The sequence below is a fragment of the Notechis scutatus genome, chromosome 4, assembly GCF_049901735.1.
Source record: "Notechis scutatus isolate UNSWTSFEM ecotype Mainland chromosome 4, rNotScu1.2, whole genome shotgun sequence".
Classification (NCBI taxonomy): domain Eukaryota; kingdom Metazoa; phylum Chordata; class Lepidosauria; order Squamata; family Elapidae; genus Notechis; species Notechis scutatus.
In genome coordinates this window covers 27,061,932-27,081,426 of record NC_142012.1, presented here as the reverse complement: position 1 = coordinate 27,081,426, position 19,495 = coordinate 27,061,932, and the positions used below count along the sequence as shown (strand labels likewise).

Genomic DNA, 19,495 nt, shown 5'->3' with positions numbered 1-19,495 from the left:
ATAGATCTAAATATTAAAAACAAATACTATAATAGAAATTTTATAATAACAATACCATAAACTTATTAAACTCTTTAATTAAAACTCAATATTCTAAACCTCCCCTCATATTATTAAATTTTAAAACCAATCATTATTAACATTTCAACATTTTAATCTCTTATCAACTCTTAAGCCATTTAAGTTTTCTATTTCTAATACAATACTACAATATCATCTGATGTACCTTGCAAAATCTCTTTGAAGGAATTATACTTTATCCTTTATCCCTAAAAAAGATTCCTTTTTTCCCATTTAATTTCAAAACTTTGTAACTTTTCTCCACCTTTTCCCTTTCTTTCTTCTCCCAACAAACCTTTCTACCCCCCCTTCTTCTAGCCTCTGCCTTACTGGCTTCCCTTCTCTGTCGTATTCCTTTTCCCTTTTGTTTACTATCCTTATATTGATTTTGCACCTTATTTTTCCATTTCTTAAGTGTTTTTTTAAATCTTAAGTCCTTTATTTCTCTTCCTTTCCCTCTTCCTTCTTTCTTGGTCGAGTTCTGAAATTTATTAAAAATGGCTTCCTCTCCTTCTTCTTCTTCTTCTGCTGTCTTCATCTGTTGTAATGTTTGTTGATAGTTAATAAGCGCCATTTCTAAAAAAAGGAAGGCTTCTTTCAAACCAGCTTTACCATTTTTTTTGCTTGTTCATAATCTTTTCTCAGTTCCTCAATAGAAAGAGCCATTATAAATATTTTCTTTTCTTTTCCCCTTCTTTCTTCTTACAACAACCAGAATATTCCAAAGAAAAAATAAAACAGTCCCAAAGTTATCAATCAGTCCAAACCAAGGCAGAGTTCTCACTTTCTCCTCCTGGGGTAGTATCAATCAGGGAGAAAGAAAGTCCAAATCTGTTTCTTAAAATCTTATTGCAATATATTTTAGTCTTCAAATCCTTAAGGCATCTCCTCCAACAAAGTCTTAGCATACAAATATTTTTTTTTTTAGTCCTCTCTCTTCCCACTCATCGCTTAAAGCCAGTTTTCACCTAAAAAAAATAGGTTTCTTAATATCCACTTATTTATTCCGTAGGAAAAGAGGGTAAGCTTTCCTTTCAGCACCACCAAACTGCCGCTTTTTTCCTCTTCTAGAAGGTATCATTCAGAAAGTCATACTTTTCAGGAATTTTGTTAAATATGTCTTAGAGTCCTAGGAACCAAGAAAAACTTTCTCCTTTCAAAAACTTTCTCCACTTCCTCCTGCACATTCTTACCCGGCTGCCAGCTTCTTTGTGGCGGCCATTACGGACCGCCGCTGCACCGTCTTGGGAAAAGGGGGTTCTGCCGGCTGGGGAGGGGGTCTGCAACACCCCCAAACCCCTCTCCGGATCCCCCTACCTTCAGCTGCCCCTCCAGGGCAGCCTAGCTCCGTACCTGTCCGGATCGGAGCCCCAAAAGCGGCTAGCGCAGCAGGGATCGCGCAGCTTCGCGAATCCCTGCTGCTCGCGAAGCCGACAAACCGGAAGTCCCTCATGGAACCCTTTTTTAAAACTATTACCATCTGGCAGAATAATTAAAACAAGGACAAATAGGCTGAAAAACAGCTTCTATCCCAGGGCAATAGCTTTTTTGAATTCTGCTGTATTGGTGCGATATCGGGGGTTTTCAGTTCAATGTGTGGAGGGTGAAGGATGTGTGTTTGTGTTTATTTTCATGGTCATGATGTGCACTGAAGATGGTGTCCGATTTCGTTGTACGAGGTGCAATGACAATAAAAGTAAACTAAGCCAAACTAAACTATTATACAGAAAAGAAGCAGGTTACACACATAGCAGAGTTAGTGTTAAGACACAGGCATGATCTGAGGCCAATCAAATCTTGGGTCACTACTGAGCTAAAGGCTGCGGATGGGAAAGCCAGAAAACATGAAAGGATAAAGAAGACAACTTATGATTAGTCTCTAGGGTAGCTCCTGCTTTTATTTCAAAATGAAACCAAAGATTTGCTGCTTTTGAGGCTTTGCTCAGAATGAAGCAGCCGACAGAGGGCTCAGTGTATGAATCTTAAGAAATATTAGAAAATTCTCATTGGAGGTTTTCAGCTACTTTATTGTATTTGAATGTATCAGTACTAAAGCCATGTTAAAGTTTGCAAACATAGCTTACTTCCTGGTAACTTCATGGGTATGTCCATGTAGTGGCATTGTGTGTTGTTGTTTTGTTGTTGTTGTTTGGCAACAATACAAAAGTGGTTTGCATTGTTTTTGGGATGTAGTTTGGCTTCCAGACTATTATCTTGCTATTTCCTTATAATAATCTCCCATTCAAGTATTAACCAGAGTTTAGCTTTTTGAGACCAGCTAGGAAGAGCTACATGCCGCCATCTTAGTGGACACTAAAACTAAAGATGTCAGGGTAGTGTCATGCCCCTGTTGGAATCTGATTCGGAGGGGGAGATCAAGCAGCTGACAAGGAGTGGGAATATGGCTTCGTTGGCTATGGAAGAAACTGGGGAAAGGCAAAGGCCAGCTGGGCAGAGCAGGGCAGAGGTAGACCAAGGGAGAGAAAATTCGGAGGAAGACCCAGGCCCACCCCCTCTTCATCCTAGGGCACGCAGGGAGGAACGGAGAAGGGAGCAACATGAGTTGCGTGGGAGGAAAGGGCACTGATTCCCTTCATTAACTGCAGCTGGGAACACAGTGTTTAAAAAGGAAGCTGCACTCAGCAAGTTGTTGGGAGCAAATTGTTGAGTCTTATCTGGGTTCCTGGCTTCTCCCCAACTGTGTGTGTTTTGCTGGGATTTTGAGTCTGCAATTCCTTCTCCTGCCCTGTCAAGTTAATTACTGCAGTGTGGTTTGTGTGGATGTTTATTTACAGTTTGTATGTACATTGTTTTCGGACTGAATTTCCTCCACTTAAAGACTGTTCTTGGGAGAGTTTTTTTTTTCCAGCTGATGGTAATCTGGACATTGGGGGCAAAGTTGGAAGAACAGTTCTTGCTTATTTGACTGTGTTTGTGCCACGCCCCAGGTCATCACAGGTAGATTCAATTCCTGGGGTAGTCCAGATGGATTTAGCTGGTTCAGTGTGCTTTAATTAACCATATAGAAGTGGTTGGCACAGCTGTTCCTGGAATGTTTTTTTAATTTCTAACTACTACTTTGGGGTTTTCTGAAGATCTCATCAAGTGTTAACCAGGTCCAGCTCAGTTTTACTCTAAGCACAGGTCAGGCCTATTCTGTCAATTGCTGAGATACTAAAGAATTAAGCAAACACAAGAACAATAGACACCATGAATAATGCTCTGGTCAGGATTCAGTTATTCTTGCCAAAACATTGGGTTGGTCAATGTATAAGTACTCTTATGACTTAGTTGGCTGGGTTGTGACTTGATAATTCTCTGGGAAAAACAGATTTTAAATAATTTGTGGGAGAAGCGTAATTCTCTTCTAAGTGCCTGGTGATTCTTCCTTAGGAAGAATCTTCCATGGCCACCTGACACTATTGAAGCATTATAATTCCATCCATTTATGCATTTGTTTATTCTTGATAGACTGATGTTAAAGATGTAATGGGGTTTAAAGAGACCCTTTATTATAGTATTTCAAGACAGGTCTGTTTAAAGTTTATTGGGTGGAAGAGGAGAAAGAAAAAAAGGAAGAAATGAATTTGGCATTTTCTTGTTTAAAAGCACTAACATATTTTATTCACAAAAGTTACATATCACACAATGACTTTCCAGGATGTTTTATAATAAGTTAAGTCTACTAGGTAGCTTATGTAGTTTGTGGCTCTTGGGCTGCCTGTAGCTTTCAGCATAATAACAACTAGGTTTCAATTGTAATTATTCGGATCTCCATTTTCTCTTCTTCTTGCTATCTAAATCTAGAAGAAACAAATGGGTTAGAAACAGAACAAAAGATTGACCAGTTGATTGATTATTTAGGCGTGTCAAATTTTTCAACTTTCAATTTTCAAATGTTAGGGGTGCTCAAAAGTTGTGACATGCCTTGGGGATTGTAAAGATATTTGGTTACTTTAATATAATTTAGGTGTGCTTGGTAAGTAACTACAAAAATATCATAACTTTTTAAAATTTTGTTTGTTTCATTTAGTTGTGATTGATTCTTAGCAACCACAAAGATAGTTTTTCTCCATGAACCATGGTGGCACAGTGGTTAGAATGCAATATTTCAGGCTGAGTCTGCCCATGCCAGGAGTTCGATCTGACTGGCTCAAGGTAGACTGAGCCTTCCATCTTTCCGAGGTTGGTAAAATGAGGACCCAGATTGTTGGGGGCAATATGCTGACTCTGTAAATCACTTAATGTTGTAAAGCACTATGAAGCGGTATATAAGTCTTAAGTGCTATTGCTATTGCTATGATCTGTCTCTAACCTGATCTTTTAGATCTTCTAACCGTGCACATGTCACCACTGTAACAAAGTTAGTCCACCTTGTTGCTGATCATCCTCTAGTATCCTTCCACCTTTTCCAACATTAAAGCCTTTCCCAAAGGCAGACAGAGGGGAGGTGGAGGAAGCAGGTCAGAAAGAGAAGGAGAAAGATTTATCAAAGAATGGTAGCTTTCCCAGTTACGCGTGACATTTACCGTACCTATGGGTGTGAAACTTGCTATAGCACGTTACTGTCACAGGGTGAAACTTGCTATAGCACGTTACTGTCACAGGGTGACTCCCCCCCCCTTCTTGGAGCTGGGATGGGTATGGTCTGCATGTGACTCATCCGCCCCATGGGCCACCAGTTTGACACCCCTGCTGCAGCCAGTCCTTTCTTCTATATAGCCTACACTTGCTATGTAGCCTACAACATATTTCTCTGGATGAATTGCAATTCTAGACAGGAGAAGGGCTTTTAATTAAAAATAACATAATGTAGGAACCAGGTGAGCCACAGGGGGTGGGGGCATGGGGTGTCATAATGATACAACAACTAAAATGACTCCTAGCATCCACCTATTTTCCTCATTATACAGCCAGGGCAGATAATGAAATACTGGCACAATATTATTGTATATCCTTGTACAACTAAGCAGCCTAACTTATTTTCACCAACTGAAATTTCTGAATTGTTGTCCTTATAGTGATCTGAGAGTTGACAGGAACAATTTTGTCCATATTTTTTTCTCAGCAGAACTGTATTATTATTTGGACGTATGTGTACCTTATTTTTTCTATGCAGAATAGTTTTATTCTATCCATAATGACTTAAAATAACCATTGAGATCATTTTGCTCTGTCTGGAATAATACCTTTTGTTACCTTTTGCAGATTAATATTTTGGATGCCAAAAGAAGTATGAATCTTGGGATTTTTCTCAAACAGTTTAAAAAGTAAGTTATTCTCCTGCTATTGTAATTATTAGATTGATGATAACATAACATTAAGAAAAGAGATATATTCAGCCGCAAATAGTATAATTACAAACTTAATTTAGCTTGAAAATATATTCAAGCATTTAATAACCTTATCTTATACTTGGGTTAACCTTACATTTTCCTTTTAAGCAATAGTTTTGAAATTTTAATATATAATATACAATATTAGAGATAATTTTAAAGTAAGCTACTGACTTTTAAATTATAACTTATTTTTCTTAAAGGCTGTATTTTTTAATAATATGAAAATGTCATGAAAGTAAGGACAATATTTTGATATTAATGTCTTTTTAAGAACAAAGTTGTGTTTATTTCAGATGAACTTGCTCAGAGGCAGCTATACATCTAACTATTTTTTGGTATTGAAAATTGTTTTGGAACAGCGCATGATATATATATATATATTTTTTTAAAATCTTTTTTCCTAAACAGTGCATCCAGATGTGCTGGGTTTCTTCCCATAATTTCTAACCAATATTAGATGTACTGGCTGAGAATTCTAAAAACTGAAAAATTGAAGCCCTATGTATAAGGTTGATAAAGTCTGTTTTAAAACATAGAAATCCTATGTTCCTAAACTAAAATGTATTTTTATTCTATTGTCTCATTAAGATCACTTGACTCTATAATTGAAGATCTTCACATTGGAAGAGACAACTATAGCTCTGAGACCCTCCGTGAGCTTCTTAAATTGTTGCCAGAAGCTGAGGAGGTAAGAATAAGATTGTCTGTTTTTGAAAGCCACTTGGAAACTTCGATTGGATCAGAATGCAACAGCATAGGCAAGGATAGGCATGTCTCTGTATGCCTGTGTGATATTTCTGCTATATAAGCTGCACTGATTGCTGGTGCAATTCACTATAAAGCATGACATGGCATTTGGTTAGGTTATTTTGTACCACCCATCTCCCAGTACATGCTGGCAGAGTTGGTGTATACCAAACTCTAATTAAAGAGTCAGGATCCACAATACCACTCTTCACTGTCACAGCACCTGCCCTCTGGATTGTGGTTCTATCTGAGTTCTACGTGGCTTCCACCCAGTTGCTATACTGTTAGACCTTGAAAGACCCAGGTTGTTCTCTAAACATCTTTACTGAATGTGTTTTTGTTTTTAATGTTTATTATACTGAGTGTCCTACAGTTGGTTTGGAATTAGGTAGCACCTAAATAGCATGAAATAAATAACAAAATAAACCCACAGTTCTATTTCTGGAGAGAGGAGAAAAACTTAAATTCTTAAAATTATAGCATAGAATTAAAAAGAAAATGTACCAGCCATGATACATTTGTCTTGTCTAGCTAGTTTCACTCTTAGTTTTGCAGAGACATTATGTGTTGAAGTACACATTAAGTAATCTTGCTTAGGAGATTAGCTATGTGGGTGACAAAATAAGATGCAAGCAAAAAACTCCATCTGAGAAGAACAAGGACCAAGAAAGCCTATTTAAAGTATAGGAATTTCAGATACAGAAATGGGAAGACTGTTCTAAGGAGAAGGAAAAAACATTAAAAAAAAGTTCCATAGACTTATCAAGAAATTAGCTTTTTTTTTAAAATGTGGCAGAGTTATAAATACAGTACAAACCATAGTAAGGGACAACCAACAGTCCTCAAGACCATGAACAGTAGCTCCAAAACGGAAATGAATGGAATCTTTGAGATGTAGTAAAACAAAAAAGGCAGTATAGTAGCTTTTCTTGTAAATGGGGTGAGGAGGAAGGGGTTGAACTGGAAATATTGCTAAGAAAGCATGCTTCGAGGAATGAAGAGATATAAGTTTCCCCATGGTAGCATGGCAGTGAAGATCCTCAGTTTCCCCATGGTAGTTTCTCTCTCTCTCTCTCTCTCCCTCCCTCTCCCCCCTCTCTTTCTCTCCTTACTTTTTATGAAGAAAGAAAAGTTGAAACTTCCATATTTAATTTGAGATATAATAGGAAGAAACACTCAGAAAGAAATATCAGCCGAAATGTTGTAAAAATAAACGCAAAAGATGTATCTGAAAGAGGTATAAAATACTTAAGTAGATGCAGGACTATATAACAGGGGTCCCCAACCGCCGGTCCGCGGACCGATACCAGGCCGCGGAACAACTCTTACCGGGCCGCTGGTTGCTGGGCGCCGCCATCTTTTTGATAAAAAGTGCTTCCGGTGAGCTTTTCCGGGTAGAAAGCTCACCGGAAGCACTTTTCATCAAAAAGATGGCGGCAGCATGCTTTCCGGTGAAAAGCCATTTCTACCCGAAAAGCTCACCGGGCGCTGGCGCCGCCATCTTTTGTGAAAAAGTGCTTCCGGTGAGGTCACCGGAAGCACTTTTTCGTCAAAAAAAGATGGCGGCGCCCAGTTGATGCCGGTACCGGGCCGCGGCGCCCAGCTGATGCCGGTACCGGGCCGCGGCGTCGAAAAGGTTGGGGATCCCTGCTATATAACATACAATTACTATATAATAAAAATTATATTACATTTTAGACTTTTGGAGTGATATTTTAGAAGTTGAACTCCCATAAATGTGAAGGGTACTAGATTGGATAAAAAAGGTAGCTGAAGAAGTTGGATTGCTAAAACTCTTTTACCATCAAATGAGACTTATTTGATGTATGTGAAGGAGAAAGAGAAAGCCAATGTGCAAAGAACAAGGATGTAAGAAAACTTCAATTTAGCAAGACTGCAAGTAAATATGTATGGTGTCATGAATGTTTTTCTTTTAACTTAAAATTAACATGCTCGAACTTGAACACACCATTGCAGTATGAAAGTATTCACATTGAAATCTCCTTTCAACAACATTTTGCTTTGATACAAACATATATATATATATTTAAGTTAAAAATTGAGCAAAGTAAACACTGGCATGTTAATAATCAAGCTAAGGCTGCTGTTAAGACGCCATATAGGACAAGGCAATTTTTAAATGTCTCAAACTCTAAAGGAGGGGGAAAAAATCTTATGTTAACATTTAACTATATGGTTTTTCCACTCGGTGTCACACTTTTGGAGAAAGCAAATTTTGTGTAACTCAAAACTTTGCCATAAAACTAAACCACCAGTCTCAACTCATAAGGCGGGAATAAATGATTCTACTAAAAAGAGAGTCTTGTCTTGCACCCAGTACTCCATGGGGAAGAGGAATATTTTAAAAAATATAGCATAAAGTCAAATATTAAACCTTTCTCCTCTTCCCATTTTAAGCTCAGGGTGGTGGCAAGGTCTTGACTGCCCTTTAAAGCACAGAAAATAAGAGTTAGGATAGGAAGGATTACTAAAAAAGTAGCCAGGCAGTTCCCATGGTGATTACATTTGTGAACTGTTGTTTATGCACACTACTTTAGTTTACATTGACACAGGTTTTTTCATTTAGAGTAAGTCATTGAATTGCCTAGTTTACAGCTTAAATCCTTGAAATATTTCCTATGTTTAAGTAGAAAGCTTGATTCTCTTGTTTCAAGTAGCTGTTCTGTACAGCATCTGCTTAAGTAACAAAGTCTCTTTCATTAGTGATCTGTGAAGTTGAGAATTGGGTACTCAATGACTCTTCATCTCCCAGTGGTTTTAAGAAGTACTGAAATTGGCGTACAAGAAAGCTGGGAATGTTTAGAAGTCAAACACAATGGCTTTGTTCACATACCATGCTAAGTGACATGCACTGTTTCAACAAGATTGCTAAATAAGCTAGAATTGGATTTGGAGATGAACATAATTCTGGGTTGTCTGACCAATTCCTGGTTTCTCCCCACTTTTTTTTTTTATAGCTATCTTGCATTACTAGATGATTAGAAATTTATTTGGGTGCAAAGTCAAACTAGAATGAGCCAGAAAATGTCAAACAAGTCATCTTTCTCATTTGAAGCATTATGCTAAATCACATTTGCAATAGATATACCTCTTACTTATGGTTATTATGATGTTTGAATCTGGTCTTTGGATTTACTCAATAAATCATAATGAAAACAAACTTTAATTTGCCTGATATGTGAATTCAACACTATCAGTTGAACATGCTGAGCTCCCACAGTTATTCTTGAGTCAATAATAAACAATATTAAATAGTCATGTAATACAGGGTATTAGTGAAAGAAAAATGTTAGATTGTATTGTACTGAATGGCAGAACCTTCTACATTCCAAATACTTAACTGACATATTACATGTATAATATGATTGCAACTGTGGATGGTTCCAATGCCGTTTCAATAATATATGGATTTTTATATGACAGTAGATGCTACATCAATATCACCAGCTAAAAATGAAATGCAAATTTGTTTTGTGATATAAGCAACATCTTTGAAAAGCTCCAGTGTTTTACTGAAGTTTTATAAAACAAATATGGATTTGACTTCAAATACTTGGGGGAAAGGAAGTGTTGCTACAAGGTTGCTGAAGCTTTGAAAATATTTTTTAAATAATATTTAAAAGTATTAGATGTATACTTTTTTAAATAAAGATTTTTTTTTTGTATTGGCAATTAAGTATAGGCTCTTTAAAGTATTTAATTATTTAAATTTATTGGACACTAATTTCCAGTGGACTGTGAGCTGTGCACAAAACTAAGGCATAACAACTGCTGAAAATATTATAAGAGGCAGCCCTCTACTAGTAACAAACTAGACAGCCCTGCTCTAGTAACAAAATCCATGAAATAAATCACAGGCAATTAAACAAATAACAAAAGGGAACTAATGCCCTTGAAGCTTTTGCTTGATTGCAGGAGGATCATCTTGAAGTACTTCCGTTTTTTCTTGTAACACACCAAATTTTCACAGCTTTAGAAATCCTCATTACATGCACAAAATGTATATGGTGAAACTAGTTTGTGTGTAAGAAGCTGTAGAACAGGGGTGTCAAACTCAAGGCCTGTGGGGCAGATGCAGCCTATATGATGCTTAGATCTGGCCTGTGGGGCCGCCCTGGAAACCGCGAAGGACCAGCCCATGGTGCCTCTGCCCTCTCAAGCTCCGTTTCATTGGCAGAAGGTTACAGGAGGCTGTCCCAGCTGAAAACAGAGCTCATGAGCCATTTTCGCTGGCAGAACTCTTGGGCCACCACAGGTGCCCCCAACACGAGTGACATCAAGCTGGCCATGCCCACCCCAGCCCCCAGGCCCCAACCCTGATGCGGCCCTCGGTGAAATCGAGTTTGATACCTCTGCTGTAGAACAATGAAAATTGATAATATTTTGTTTCATATCTGCACCTTACACCTTTTGAAATATTCTTTCTATAGAGGCACATGCTGTGTTAAAAACAGTTTGTGAACCTTTTGAAACTATCCAAAAACTATCAGGACTGTGACCTGCTATTTTATTAGAGCTTTATCTAAGCCCAATTAATAGATAAAGAGAGGATTAAACAAACAATACTCAAACATTGTAGTATGTCATGTCTTCATTGATAAATTCAGTCTTTGTTGAAAGAGTAGATGAAGCCCTAGGATAATCAGCACTCTTAGGGAAGTAAGTTGAGAACTGTTCTAATCAACGAGATATCAATCAAGTGTCATAGATCAATCCACTGTCAGGAAAATAGTACATAGATGGACAAAATGCAACACCTTCCCCAAATGGTCATCCAACAAAATCAACCCCTTAGGATATATAATCCTAAAGTCATAGGCTCTGTAGAATACTTCTATATTATATTATATTATATTATATTATATTATATTATATTATATTATATTATATTATATTATATTATATTATATTATATTATATTATATTATATTATTATATTATATTATATTATATTATATTATATTATATTATATTATATTATATTATATTATATTATATTATATTATATTATATTATATTAATGGTCACAAGGAAAACACTGCAATGGTGAGCATGACAGGTAGCACTATTGTCCAAAAAGCATGTTGTTGCACATTTTAAACTTACAAGAGACCAACAGCCTTTGGAACAACACTCTGTTCCAGATGAGATGGAAGTGAAATGTTTTGATACTGATGGAAAAATATTATATTTGGAAAAATACTGTTTAGTTTTAGTTTCCAACTAAAGAACTCACCTCAGCTATGAAGCATTGCAATGGGAGTGTTTGGGTTATTTGGAACGTAAATGGCTCTCAATCTTTGAGGTAACAGCAAATTCTACAATAGTGCATCTAGATCAGTAACCTAAGTTCAAATGAATGTAGGTCATGTAATATGACAGCAGTCCTGAACAGCGAAGTAAATCTTATTACACAGTGGATGAAACAGAATAAAATTCTCCTTTTGAAATGGCTGGATCAAATCTCTGATCTTGACCCAAATGAAATACATATATTGTGGCACGACCCATAGTTAGAGATTCATGTAAGACAATCTAAAAATGTTAATGTGTTAAAGCAGTTCTGTAGAGAGGAATGGATAAAAATACCTCTAACTGCTGATCAGTGACAAGGATGATAGAAAGGTTCGCAAACTTTCTCTCATCGCTGTTGTCAATTGCGATTGAAATTTTTCTTCACAAAAATGATAACCTTGTTTTTAGCAAGTGAATTGTTTTTACAGTGCCATATATGTAGAGGATCTGTATATTCAGATGAGTGTCATAAATACTTACACATAATATGTTTGCATTCATTTACATAGTATGTGGGAGTAGTTTTGTTATTGTCTCTGTGGCATAGTAATTGTTAATTGCTACAGATTTTTTTTAATGTGCTGTAAATTTAGAAATATCTTTTAAGCCAGATAGTCTTCTTCAATCTGATGCTCTTTAAATGTTTGAATTACAGATCCCATTATTTGTAATATGTTTCAGGCAAATACCATGGTGTATGACAGATCTTCCCTTAAATGGCTAGCAATATCTATTGAGCAAAGCCACCTACAAATTGTGGAATTTTATTTGGTTTAAAAATAGTTTTCTCTCCATGTTGAACCCACCCTTAGACTCTAAACTATGTCAAGGGATAAAAAATCCTTAATGAAAGAAACATCTCATTTGAATAGAGGCCAAGAATTGCCCTCCTAAAGGAGAAATGTAGAGAGAGAAATGAGACACAACTTGTTTTTTAATTATTTATGTGCTAATGAGTTGGCAAGTTGTCGTGCTATTTCATAGCATTGAATGCTGCTAACTCCAGGTGTGTGTACATTATTCTGCATTTGGGCGAAGATTTTGAAGACTTCTGTATATCTGATGCTTACTAAACAGAGTTTTTCAGTGATTATAAGAAGTTAATTTATTTATTGTAAAAAACCAGGCTGTTTTTCCTAGAAGGACAGATGCTTGTTTTGAACTTTCACACAATAATATTTTCATGGATTTGACGACACAAGACTGGGGAAGTTAGTTTACTTAGCACAGATAATATTGGGGAATGCTATAATGATTTGTAACAATATTAAATAAAGCATCCTGAGCTGGAATTAGATGTTACAGCAAAATGTAGGAAGCAAAAATCGGATACATCACCTCTTTTTTCTGCCCTGGAAACTTCTTGACAAAAAAAATGTATTCAAGGTATTATTTCTTTTCCCCTTAATAATAGACGAGAAATTTAGAAGTCTTTAGATAATGGTATCTCTTAACATATTTTCCAATCTGAATATTATTAAATAGTGTGGACATGGCAAATACATTATTTTCATATTAACTTCAAAATAATATATTTTACTGTGGTGGTGACTCTTAAATTCAGTGTTTAACATTTTGCCTCGATACTGATTTATTTATCTTCTTTATTTCACCCGCCCCAGGTAAAGAAATTAAAGGATTTCAGTGGCGATCTATCAAAACTGTGTCAAGCAGATTCATTTATGTATATGCTAATCCAGGTGCCAAAGTAAGGAAATATTCAATTCTTGTTATTCATCCTAAATTCACTATTTCTTGCATCACAATTCTAAAACTTATTTTATTTATTTTCAGCTATTCCCTGCGCATTGAAGCAATGGTGTTAAAAAAAGAATTTTCTCCATCATGTACTTCGCTGCAGAAAAACATGACAATTATAAAAATGGCTACAAAGGGTAATTAAACATGCTGTAGCATGCATTAGGATCTTGTTTTTCTTAGCAGGTTAATCAACTAACTAGAGAGATGAGATCTGGAATTTCAGGTACCTATTAGCTATTTAAAGAAGGAAGCTAGCTCTGACACATTCCATAAGGGTGTGTGTCGCCATGTACATATATTATCAATCAAGTGTGTATGTTTGTGTATAAACAATTCTTGATGTATTCTGAAGTTGGTAGGATCGTTTTCCCTTTTTTCTATTTTCCTGAATTCTGACTTTGCTTTTCTTAACACCACATAATTTTCAATCTTTTCCAAAACTTTGCACAACAGTGACTTTTCTAATATTCTTATTAAATCTTGGGAATAGCACAAATGTGCATTCATTTTTCCCTTATGCATTATTCATTGTTGTAATGCTATTATGACTGACTAATGGTGCTTAATTTATTGAATGAAAATCATTGCGTTGTGCAGTTTGCGTTGTGACTTTAGACTAATACTAAAGCTACAGTACATTTAGTCATGGTATATTGAATAACTTCATGACATCGCCTCCTAATCCTGATAGTGACTAAGTTAAAAGAAGCTGGATTCAGAAATAGTTAAACTATACTTTGCAAATCACAGCAATTGCCAAATCTTGTGCCATGTAAATCATAGTATGAATTAGAAAAACATATGAAACCACCCATTGATTCTTAAGATCTAATTGTGTTGCATTTCTCTTATCTCTGCTGCTGATTGGCAAAAATACTTACCCTGGCTTAAATCTGTTGTGCTACTTAGACATTTATTGGTCTGAGGAATGATTCTGTCTGTCCATTAGCCATGCAGAAACACATAAATGCATAGGGGTTCCTCAGGTAATCAGCCTCTGGCAATTTCCAATATGTTGGTCCTCCAACTATACAATACGTAATCTCACTCAGAACAGAACTTTCCCATTAGCAGTTAGTCCTCTTGACATCTGAACTAAATGGACTGTGGTGTGTCATAATTCCTTCTGCATATCCCTTCGTACATGGAATTCATTGTAGCCCAGATTGATGAATATTGTTATAGGGGAATAAATATTTAATCCAGGGAAATAAATTAATATTGTAACATCTACAATGCATCTACATCTATTTCCACACATCTACTTAAAAGGAGCATTTGCACAAATTCAGACAGATTCAGTATGGAATTTCTAATTATGGCATATTTGTTTACAAAGCTATATGCTATGCAAAACTGTAGTGTTAGATAAGCAATTTATGTTTCCATTTTTCCAATATTCATTTTAGCCTAATTTATGAGATTACCATGAAGGAATACAGTATAAATAGTCTGAATTTTTTGAAGTGGGAAAGCCTTGCATTTTGTCCTATTTGTGACCAGAACAACACAATATTATTGTAACTTGAAAACATTTGTAAAATATAATGGCCCTTTCTTGTAAGATACACTAACAGATACTTTCTAGTTACTAGATTTTCTTTCAGGTTTCCAACACATGGCCCCATGTTTCACTTCCTTTTATAGTTTCCAGTCACTTGGATTTGCAATGTAGGTGGTTGCATTTCAAGTTCTGCCCAAAATCTTTTAATCCATGCCACGGATGAAAAGCACTTCACGAACATAAAACAGTGGCTGTGTTCATGTAAATGAACTGGTGCAACTTGCTACACTTAGCTGAACCTTAGTTCTTTCGGTGAGGATTATCAGATTGTGGAAGTTTAGGATTTTTAGTTTATGTCAATTCAAGGTGTTGTTATCACCTTTAAAGCCCTTCATGGCATGAGACCAGGGTATTTGAGGAATTGTCTTGCCCCATTTATGGCTACCTTGGAAACATATAGGTGGTTTCAAAGAAAAGAGTGCAAAATTATAATTATTTAAATTTATTACTTTTTAAAATGTATTAGCACCCATCTCCAGTGGACTCTATAAGGGCTTACTAAACTAAATGTAATTAAAATAAAATAAAAATGACAAGACCATTAAATCAACAGTCATCATCCCAGAATGAAATATTCTTCTAACAAAAGCATCACCTCAGCTCTGAAATCAAAGCCAGCTTTTTAAGGCTTTCTGGAACGCCATATGAGAGAATGCCATCCTAATCTCTGGAAGAGAGATGTTCCAGAGGGTGGGGGCCACAACAGAGAAGGTGTGCTTCCTAGGATCTACAACAGGGGTGTCAAACTCACGTCATGGCGATGTCACGTGACGTATTGGGATTTTTTCCCCCCTCTTCGCTAAACTGGGGGTAGGGGTAGCCAGCACGTGATGCATCTGGCCTACGGGCCGGGAGTTTGATTGCCCTGATCTACAAGATGGAAGTACTTAATACAGAAGACCTGGAGTCCACCCACTCTGATGGAATGTACTGGACAGGCACAAACAATTGGAGATAAGCAGTCTCTCAGGTATCTAGGCCGTATGCATACAAGGCTTTATAGGTAACAACCAGCACCTTGAATCGCTCTTAGAAACCAACCACCAGCAAGTGCAACTTACATAACAGTGACAACACATGGGCACATTAAAGGGCACTTCTTGCACCAATGCATTTTGGTGCTCCTGGGTGATCTTTAAGGGCAGCCTCATATAGAGTGCACTGCAATAATCCAGGTGTGGAAAATGACTATGGCAAGAATGACTTTCTGATGGTTGTCCTGATTGAGGAAAGGGCTCAATTGTGCAAAGGCCCTTCTGACCATGGCTGCCACTTGTTCTTTGAGCAGTAGCTGCTCAGCCAGGACTTCTGAGTTGCACACCAGTTTTGAGTGGGGAAATGCAGCTCCATCCAAGACCCAGAGATGTTAACATCCTTGACCTAGGGGGGTGCCCAAACAACCACAGCTACTCAGCCCTGTTAGGACGGAACAGAAATCTGTTCCACCCCATACAGACCTTAACAGCTTCAGGACACTGGGTGAAGGCATTGATGGCTTCAACTTTGTCACTTGGTTTGAGAGGTAGAGCTGGGTATTATGACCATGCATGCTAATGATACCACACCCTGAGCTGGTGGAAGACCTCACCCAGTAGTTTCGTATAGATGTTGAACAGGACAGGGGAGTACATTGAGCCATGAGCCATCCTGACATGAGAGTCCTTGAATGCGAGTCTCCTGTTTTTCCATCATCAAACAACTGCTGGACACAGTGCTTCCCATTCCCAGTCTCCACAACTAGTTTAGAAGATTACTGTGGCCACAGTATCAAATAAAATATCAAAAAATGAAGTTGAGTTACCTATTTCCTTTCCATAGAACCTTCCAAAACCCCTGCTTACCTTTCAAATCCTCATATTTAGAAGACTCTATTAAATGGCATAAGCTGTAGCAAAGAAGATTGAACCTGCAGAGGTCCATGTTATAGAGCAGGGATCCCCAACCTTTTCGGCCGCGGCCCGGTTCCGGCATCAGCTGGGCGCCGCGGCCAGTACCGGCGTCAACTGGGCGCCGCCATCTTTTATGGCGGCGCTTCCGGTGGCGTTGCGGGCGCTGTTTCGTCAAAAAGATAAGCGGCGCATCGCTTTCGGTGAGCTTTTTCGGGTAGAAATGGCTTTCTACCGGAAAAGCTCACAGCACGTAGCGCCGCCATCTTTTATAATGAAGCGCTTCGGTGAGCTTTCTACCGGAAAAGCTCACCGGAGCGCTTTTTAAAAAGATGGCGGCGCCCAGCAACCAGCGGCCCGGTAAGGCTTGTTCATGGCCCGGTACCGGTCCGCGGCCCGGCGGTTGGGGACCCCTGTTATAGAGTATAGCCTCAGAGTTCAGAAGAAACTTAAAATAAAACCTATTAGCCAAGGATGGATCAAAGCTGATAAGGTTTTCCTTAGCTCCAGCTAAAAAAATAGATTTGTTTATTACATTTATTTTTCCCCAGGAATTAGATTTATATTCCCTCCCTAAATTAGCCCTAAACTTTTATTCTTAGCATAGCTTCCTCTAAGAAAAATAAGGTAAATTGAATTGTAGCAACGTTTCGGCAGAATCTCATCTGCCATCATCAGGCTTCTGTATAGTGTTCATCTGTGAACATCTTCTCACAGATGAACACTATACAGAAGCCTGATGATGGCAGATGAGATCTCTGCTATGCTACAACTTTAAAAGCACAACTACAATGACGTGGGAAAATACCGAACAAAGCTGAATGCCATATATATATGTATGTATGTATGTATGTATGTATGTATGTATGTATGTATGTATGTATGTATTGCTTCTTAAGCAAATGCCCATTGGATAATATTTCTTGTGTCTTTTTCCAGAGCTGATGTGCTGTGAAGAGTTGCATGCCATATTGCACCTTGTGCTTCAGGCTGGGAATATTATGAATGCAGTAAGTGGATTAGCCTCTTTGCAGATGGCGAGTAGGGCAAAGAATTTCAAGCATTGTGGATTGACCTCCCATATCTCTTCTGCCTCCCCCTCCGCTCTTCTGCATAGGGAGGCTGCGCTGGCAATGCAGTTGGCTTCAAGCTATCCTCATTACTCAAGTTGGCAGATACAAAAGCAAACAAGCCTGGGATGAATCTGCTTCATTTTGTTGCTTTGGTATGTAAATTGCCATTTCTGAGATAACAGACTATAGACATCTAAGCAGAAGGAATAGGTAAGGGGTAGGATATTATGGGACAGATAGAAGGTGCAGAATTGAGGAGCAAATTGTTTTTCCTAATCCTTGCTCAGTTTGCTATATGCTTCTGAGAATCTAAAATTTAGCATTCATTTTAGTGATTTCGTTAATATTTCTGCACACTGGTTTAATAGCTAATTTGAAATGTCCAGAGGAAGGGCAAAAAAGAGATTAAGCAAGAAATATTGTACAGACAGTCCTCAATTTACAACAATTCATTTAGTGACTGTTCAAAATTACAACGGCACTGAAAAAAGCGATTTGTGACGTTTTTCATACTTACAGCCATGGCAGCAATCTCATAGTCACGTGATCAAAATTCAGGTTTTGAAAAAACACAGTCCACAGGTTTAAAGCAGAAAACCTCTTAACTGCTGTGGTGATACATCCACATTGATTGCTGTTGAATGAAATGAAATGTGACTGGGATTTTTGTCTGTTTCAGGAAGCCCAAAAGAAAGATAAAGTTCTTCTAACCTTTTCAGAAAAATTGCACCATGTTCATGAGGCAGCACGGTAAGCAAGAAAACTGTAAACATTGGGCTATTCTCTTCATGGAACATTTAAATTGACATGCAGAATTTGGGCACAAAAACTGAGTTCTAAGGAAATATTTACTGTAGGCTCTGTTTTCATTTTCACAGCAAAAAGAATTATGTATATGCAGCTTTCCTGTTTAGAGGTTGAATTCAGCAATTTTTTAAGGGGGAGTTGTGGCAGTTAACTTACTAAAGCTTACTGGGTTATTAACTAATTGAATGGACTGATTAAAGTTAGGTTTAGTGTAACAATCATATTATTTAACAGTTTGCCACCACTGTATCCTTCCACTTAAGAATAAAAATCGTAACATTCATGTGACATTAATGCAAATACATTGACTTGTGTAGTCAATGTATCATGGTGCAACTTAATGTTGACTGTTGATTTGCTTAATTAGATTCTGTCTGTTCACTAATGTGACCTATTAGCAAATAATATGTTTTAAGTTGTTCACAATACAGTGGGGAAATGCTCTTTTCCAAAGTAGATTGAAATTACTGTTTTTCTGTAGGATATCCCTAGAAAATATTGAAACTGAACTTCACTCCCTGTCATCAAAGACAAAATCCCTAAAGGATAGTATTCGCCGGGACAGGGACACAGAACTCTTTCGGCAGATGGAAGGATTCCTTCAGGTTAGTCACAGATTGATATATCCGTTCTTTATATACGTATATATTGAGTTGCATAATTTAAATTCAGTTGGTGTGCTTAACAGATAATAAACCCTTTGTTTCTCTTTAAAATCCTTTTCAGTGATAATATTGCTAAAATTCTGTAGGCATTCTAAGAGGTTGCTTTTCACAGTCAAAGGGACTTAATTGTTAATTGTTGTCCTGCAAGGGTATGCTTCCTTGATTTGTGTGAAATGGTTGTGTCAAGTGCCTATTATTTAAGCAGTGCTAACTGGTTGATCAATGGTATTTCCTGCCCACCCACTTTCCTCTGCTTGCGGAAAAAATAATGCTTTAA

The 19,495-nt window shown here is 37.4% G+C and overlaps 1 protein-coding gene across 3 annotated transcripts in view; it reads left to right on the top strand.

The window, feature by feature from the left end:
- The window catches only part of FHDC1 (FH2 domain containing 1), a 53,562-nt gene that overhangs the window by 21,732 nt on the left and 12,335 nt on the right, over positions 1 to 19,495 (top strand). For all 3 annotated transcript variants that reach the window (XM_087963006.1, XM_087963008.1, XM_087963007.1), the window contains exons 3-10: positions 5,269 to 5,330; positions 5,988 to 6,087; positions 13,085 to 13,170; positions 13,257 to 13,357; positions 17,613 to 17,683; positions 17,791 to 17,898; positions 18,426 to 18,496; positions 19,035 to 19,158. In XM_087963006.1, coding sequence (XP_087819132.1) covers positions 5,269 to 5,330; positions 5,988 to 6,087; positions 13,085 to 13,170; positions 13,257 to 13,357; positions 17,613 to 17,683; positions 17,791 to 17,898; positions 18,426 to 18,496; positions 19,035 to 19,158 — 723 coding nt within the window. The remainder of the gene's footprint in view (positions 1 to 5,268; positions 5,331 to 5,987; positions 6,088 to 13,084; positions 13,171 to 13,256; positions 13,358 to 17,612; positions 17,684 to 17,790; positions 17,899 to 18,425; positions 18,497 to 19,034; positions 19,159 to 19,495) is intronic.